General features: G+C 35.8%; 1 protein-coding gene across 1 annotated transcript; it reads left to right on the top strand.

Moving 5' to 3' along the window:
- Positions 1-666: 666 nt before the first annotated feature.
- LOC108677386 lies at positions 667-5774 on the top strand (the record flags this gene model as incomplete). Its single annotated transcript, XM_047880217.1, has 6 exons — positions 667-1346; positions 1603-1765; positions 1800-2026; positions 2315-2478; positions 3690-3853; positions 5633-5774. Coding segments are annotated over exons 1-6 (1503 nt in total), but the record flags the coding sequence as incomplete, so codon positions are not given.
- Positions 5775-7418: the final 1644 nt, after the last annotated feature.

Here is a 7418-nt window from a genome sequence, read left to right as displayed (position 1 = left end):
CAGATTCTTCTCATGTTCGGTCAGTATAAGTGCCTGATTCAAAGGCCTGAGCTTCATAGACTGTATACGGCACAACTGTTAGCTTAGCCAGCGGCCCTAGACGCTCAATAATGTTTTTTAAGAAAAACAAAATTAGCAGTTCAACTCTTACCTAAAATTTACGACCACTGTTCTATTAGTTATTAACTCTGACTGAAAAACCTATGATTGTCCTCAATACCGTCGTCCATTGGTATCGTCAATAGTAAATTTACTATGATTTGATATGCTTTAAAAGAAATTCTTTATATGACTTTTTCCATTTTTTTTGGAAATTCACGACAACTTTCGTCGATCGTTGAGATCCAATGAGTCCTAACGCAAGGAGGAGGAATTATATAAGTAAATGAGTCATGAACGATTAAATTCCACTCAAAGCAACAGCTTTCTGTCGCATTCCCAATATATTGGGCAAGGTTGCTGTTTTTTATTGTTGTAACTGCTGTAAAATTTTCGATTAGTCACTTCAGTTTTGCAACATTTAATATAGGAACTTTAAGTAGTTATTTGTTTCAATTATTTATAAAACTATGCGCTTATCGTGAGAAAGGTAGATAGATTGCTATTTAAATATTTTCCGATATTATTTTCCACGAATTAATTTTTTATCAGGAGAAATACCTAACTTTTATCTTTCTACATTTTCGCTATCAAGGACGCCAAAATGAGTGAATTTTCATTGCGTGCATCTTTCTTTGCTTCACTAGTTTTTGTCCTCCTTTATTGCAATCAATGGAAGCAAGTAGACGCAAAGAGAATATTAAAAAAGGTTCAGCCTCACACGATAGAGGAGGAAGGATTCGATTTCGGTCGTGACGTCGACATTGAAGGCATACTCAAAGAAATGGAAGCCATGGGCATGCGTTCAAAACATAACAAGAAAGCGTTAAAAAATCCAAACAACGGCAGCAAGACAGGAAAAAATTGGCCACCCTCATCTTCAACTCAGCAGATGCAACATAACGGTTTTTTGGAAACTCATGAAGACGTTCAGTCAATCATTCTAGAGAGGAAACAGCCGAAAGCAATTGATACGAACAATAAATCGACCTCCGACTCCTTGGATTACTCACTTGTCATCGAACAGTCAATTCCGGCAGTTGATTCCAAATGGGATCCGTCAGAAATTTTTGTACATTTAAACTCGACCCTCAACAGACAGAAGAGGTCGTTGGATGACAGTGTGGTAGACATCCTACAGCCCGTCACAGGCGGGAGGCAGGCGCGCTTCTACTACTACGAAACGAGTGAAGCCTTCAACACTTCTTTGGCATTCTTACTTCCGCTTTACTCTTTCAGTTTGCCTGGTTAGTATCGATTATAATTAATATTGCTGGTAACTTCTGCACTGCAATAATTTTAAATTACATGGCTATACTGATGTAAGATTGAAAGCTTTATAGAATGAAACGGAAGTAAATGGACGATGAAAATTTTCTAACTATGGTAATTGATTTGGCCAACCATTCATAAAATAGTAATGTATCCTAGTCCTATATTCAGTTTGCAAATGAATCATCATATACTAGTTCACTATAATCACGTGCATTTTACGGAACACAGGTGCAGGTGACTCAGCGGTAGACGACGGCATAGACGGTAACATCTTCGGCACGTTGTCGTTCGTGAGCATCACACTGCTGGCGTGGCTCGCGGTTGCCATCTACACCACGACCCTAGGGCGGGCAGGGGGAGAGGAAGGGGAGACTGTGGAGGAGAGTGCTCGGTATCTCCTGAACCCGGTCTTTCCTGGGGCTCAGGTTGTCCAATTCAAAATCAAATATCACCTGTGTTTCATCAGAAACTGTTGCAAATTTCAAGTCAACAAATAACAGACAGGAGAAGTCGAAGGATAATAGTGTGTCAGGCGTATTGCAGCCCGTCAAAGGCGAGAGACAAGCACGTTTGTTCTACAATTTCGCCAGGCGCTCCGCCTTCAACACTAGCGTTTCTTTCACCACCCCACTTTTCACCTTCTCATATCCAGGCCGGTATTAACTTGAATTAATTTTTCGGTAAATTTATCACAACAAAAATAATTTTTTAAATTTGAAGAAAACTCATATTGAAGTTGAAGGTCATTTACTGAGATTTTGTCGGAGGCTGCATAATATTTTGTAATGACACAAGAGGATAAAAAAGCATCCCCAACTATAATCGTAAAAGTCACTCATTATTAGTTTATTCCGTTAAATCTCTATATTCAGATCATTGTTTTCATCATTTATTTGGAACTGACTCATTGGTTTATTATCCGTTATTTATTGTAACGCAGGGGAGAACGTAAAAACGGACGACATAGCAGACTACGGATACTTCGGCACCTGGTCGTTCGTAAGCATTTTCCTGCTAGGCTGGCTTGCGATAGCGCTGTACTCTCACGTCAATACCTACGCCGGGGACACTGGTAGCGCTGGTCGTCTCATCAACCCCCTTAAGGTAAAGTCACCTAGAATTTACAAGTGCTCGATCAAATTAATTCGTATACGATGCTTAAATAGATTTTTTCATTTAAATAAGAACCCCCTTAAGGCAGAGCTCCTAGAATTTACAAGTGCTTCATCAAATCAATTCGTATATGATGCTTAAATAGATTTTTTTTCATTTAAATAAAAACCCCCTTACGGTAGAGTAACCTAGAATTTACAAGTGCTCGATCAAATCAATTCGTATACGATGCTTAAATAGATTTTTTTCATTTAAATAAAAACCCCCTTAAGGTAGAGTAGCCTAGAATAGACAAGTGCTCGATCAAATCAATTAGCATACGATGCTTGAATATATTTTTCACTTAAACAAATTTTTAAATAAATATATATTTCATGCCTCGCACTTCAGATGTGCTCTGATAATACATTATAAGTAATGTTGGCATATAATACAAGGGTTAGTCCTCCCCGAAAATGGACCTGTAAGGTCAAATTAAGGACTGTCGATTAAATGGAAATGAAAAATACATTATGCATAGTCATAATTTTATAATTGGCGACCGCAAAGAAAATTTTGAATTATAAACTCTCACCTGTCCTGGTATTTCAGTAAAATATTGTAACCTATGTCGGTGTAGCACTATTAAAAATTCAAGGCCTTCAGCGCCTTTATAAGAGTGATGGCTCTGTCATTCATGAAGTTCATATCCTGGAATTGCTTGGTGACATAAATTCCTACGACTTTTGTATAAATTTCGCGTTTCTTACAAATTTAAGTTCCACCGGTATTTGGGAGGTATTTTTCAGCTAGAATGCTTATTCGCAGATGAAAAGAGTCGTCGTCAATTATTAATAGAACTCGCAAATGGATTTATTGGATGATACTTAATTGAGCCAGTGAAGTTTTAAAAAAATGTGCTTATGAAAAAATGCAATAAAAAAGTGGGTGATTAATTGTTTTTTAGTTCTTGCATCAGTAGTTTCAGGTTTTTTTATTATTTTATTATATGTCAGTAGTTGCAGGTCCTTTTTATTTTATTTTAGTAGTTTCAGGTTTTTATTGAGAGTTTTACTGTCTAAGATTACACTTCCATGTACTAATAGAGGTACTATCTATTTAATTTAAACACACAATTTTCCAATAATACTCAAATATTTCCTTGGATTACGGATGACCCATTGTATCAGTGCATTTATTTGATGAATATTTCATACTCACAGCACCCAGGCGACCTCAGCGTTCTGTCAGGGGCTGTACACGGGGCGCTGGAGGAGCTCGCCGACGCGCTGGAGGTGAAGTCTTGTACACACCTCGCCACATGCGAGGCCTACACCGACCTGCATGCAAACAGCCTGCTCAGCCTGCCCTTCAGGGCCTACACACCGTGAGTTATGAGTTACATTGTACACACCTTGCCACATGCGAGGCCCACACCGACCTGAGTCAGAAATGTTACATGTCACCATTGCTTTTTTGATTAATTAATTTACCTCTTAGAGATTCATAACGAAAATCATGAATGACATTCGTCAACGTTTTTGTTGACTGATTAGCCTGCTCTTAAGTGTATGCTCCTCGTGAGTCGGTGGAGTCTGCATTTAATATGTAAAATTAAATTTGTTGAGCTGCCTTTCAAATATATTTGGTGCTAAAATTACCTGTTCAAAAACATATTGCGTCTGGGCTTTTGAACACACTCATCTTTCACAAAATAACGATTCCCATGCTTTGTCCACTGCTCAAAGTATAGCTACTGTTTACTAAGTTAGGCCATGCCTATGAGTACAGTTCGATTTTTTTAGGTAATTATCTTAAAGATAAATCTATGTATGTGGGAGCTGAAAGCTCTAATCTGCTGTGATGGATGGGCTTGCCTTGTAAGTCGCAGCTAAAATCAACAAAATACCTGGAGAAATTAGAGTAGTTTGTTAGACGCTTTACGTACATACCCATTATTTCCTTTTGTATTCAAACACCTGCATGGGTGGGCAACTACACCCATGTACCCTATTTATAACTTTTCATGTACATTGTATCATTTTCTTTACTCAACTACACCATTCTTTTTTTTTCAAGTTATATATATACAGGGTAATTCACGGCAAATTCCTGATTTGAAAGCTCAATAGGAAAAGAACTAGTAAAGATATCCTTAAAAAATGAATTTTATTGGAAAAGATATCACCTGGATTTTTGTATCAATTAATTTTTAAGAAAACAAATGATGGCCCCCATTGCCAATGAATTCAGCTAGTTGATTTTTGAAGTTCACCTCGACAGCAAAGTACAGTTCGACAGCAAACGCTCGCTGCTCACTTGTCCAATGCATAAGGGCAACTTATTAGGCGGGACACAAGGCTTCATTACCTTGTCTTTCATTTGAAACAGTCCTCGCTTTTTTCCTACAATATCTAGCTGCCTGGCGTGAAATACAAAACACACCTTGTACAATTATTCTTCTCTCCCATACCGCAATTTTCCCACTTCTTCATTTTATTTTCGAATTAGCTTTCCTGCATTTTAGCAAACAAATAGTTTTTTAAAGAACATCTTTTTAATCCCTATTGTTCTTATATTGTTTGTTGTTCAGCTTCATCTGAAACTGGTTGCAGGACTCACACGCTGTCCACGTACAATCCTTCATCTGTGTTGCATCATGACCCTTACAAATTTTCTTGCAAGTTTCTAGACCTGCAATTTTAGTGTTTTTGTTTCAATGCAATATAATAATTGACAAATTATTTTTAAGCCTTTCTAGGACTCATATACATTGGGCTGAGTATGTTCGGCTAGTTTGCCTGAAGTCGTATACGTGGCACGAAGCTACCAAGTATTTAGTCTTTCATAAAAATGTAATTAATGACCTCAAGTGATCACGTGAACTGATTTTGAAAGAAGTGATATCGCCCATGTTTTTGCTATAATTGGAAGGAACATATAATTATGCACAGATGATAATAATTGCTCACTTGTCGAAAAAGAGCCTCTTCATTCTCAAAATTTAGAAAGGTTGTTTTACGATCCATTTCAGTGATCGAGTTGATAGTGATCTATGTTTGATGACATTGTACAATGTCATATTATTAATTAGCTATCATATCCATTTTAGAACAATAAATTTTTCCTCAAAATTTTCTTCAGTACCAAACTGCATATTTTCCAGATTACGGGACAACGTAACTGACGAGAGTGTGCTGACGTCACTCGAGGTCGCCGCACGTCGCTCGTCAGGATCAGGATCATGTCGCAGGGAATATCCTTGCATCGTTGATCCCTTCGAGCTGATGAACCTCGTCATTGACTGGGTAGCTGGGAAATTTTCTCTCTGTCGAGGGTGAAACTTATATCATATACATTATATTATTATATAATATACATACATTGATTATATACCTTACATTATATTTTCTTAACCGCAAATCCGGTTAAGAAAATGTGCCATGGCATCCGTTTAAGCAAGAATAGATTGTTTAGCACAATAAGGTTGAAATTTATCCTTGATCTTACCATGAAAATGATTCATTGGTTTGTAATGAAGAAGTAAAATTTTTGCTCTTACAATTATGGACTGTCTATACTGAAAAAATAGAGAAAAAATGATTTACTTGAAAATTAATTATAGTGAAAACCGGAGATGCTAAAATTTATTCAAGAAAAAATATTCATTCTATAAATATTTATTATAATTTTTAATAATTTCTTACAATAGAAGCTTTTAATATTTTCATGGACTATTCGAATTATTGTGGAAGGCAATCTTGAATTTCTTATATACCAGAATATATTTTAAATTATGTTTTAGAAATTTCACAATATCTAGTCAGGTCCATGAGAGGGCATCAAGCATTTAATCTTGTCGTACAGTTATTTAATATGAAAGTTTCGTATGACAGTTTAATGACAGTTTATTAAAGTTAATTCTTTATTTAGTTTAAAAATCAAATGGTGCGCGTATCCGAGTATTTTGATGGCATTATTTAGGTTACCGAAGCTCTGCTGTATAGATTACCTTACTCTTTGTATTATAATGCAGCTTAAGAGAATTTTTATGCGAATTTCAGACTGCAATCAACCGGTTTTATTATTCTCTACCATACCGATGATAATTGTAAGATATTTGATTTGTTGAGAATCAATACTCATGAGAATTTCCTTTTATATTCAACTGTAAACTTGAGAAGTGATGTTTAATCATAATTAATTAAAATTATAGTGATTATGACACATTTATGTATGACCTTGTGCCGAATTGTAATCTACGAGTGCCCATAGAGTCGGTGATTGTTTTGTTCGATATCTTCAATACCGTTATTTGAAAAATTAAAACCATTATTAAAAATTTTTTTTTCCCATACGAATTCTCTTCATTAAAATCTCATGCGAATCGAACATTTGTTTTCGAAGGTTCACATTATTCTTCATAATGAACACTGCATTAGATATTTACTTAATACTCCGTGGTCGAAAATAGTTTACGAATATGCCAGTCTTGCATAACATCCTTCTATTCATCATGAAGGTGATTCGCATTATCTTAGTTCGAGAGTCCTATCCGGAACGTAATACTTATAGATTTTATATTTGAACAGTTAGGGCATTTTTGACGTCCCTTTACTCAGGTGTGTGGGCCTATAATCAATGTTATCTTTTATTTCTTACATAAATTGTATGATACGCAAGATCAAACGAACTCTAACATTGTTTAATATCAGTTATATTTTACCCCAGTAGAGGAGAGGTATATACATACAAATTTAAATTGTTAATAGACCTGATTAACAATTTATAACTAAAAAAGTCACTAGATTGCTTTAATCGCAGATTCACTAGAAATTTAAAAGCGAAGAAAACACCACAAAAATTTAGCATATCTCTTTTGAAAACGTTTCGGAGACCAGCTCCATCGTCAGTTCGATAAATCTAAAACACAGATAAATGCAGAAAATTAG

This window comes from Hyalella azteca, unplaced genomic scaffold, assembly GCF_000764305.2.
Source record: "Hyalella azteca isolate HAZT.00-mixed unplaced genomic scaffold, Hazt_2.0.2 contig4994, whole genome shotgun sequence".
In the NCBI taxonomy this organism is placed as follows: Eukaryota; Metazoa; Arthropoda; class Malacostraca; order Amphipoda; family Hyalellidae; genus Hyalella; species Hyalella azteca.
The sequence above is the reverse complement of the archived record's forward strand: the minus strand, read 5'-3'. Positions and strand labels throughout refer to the sequence as shown.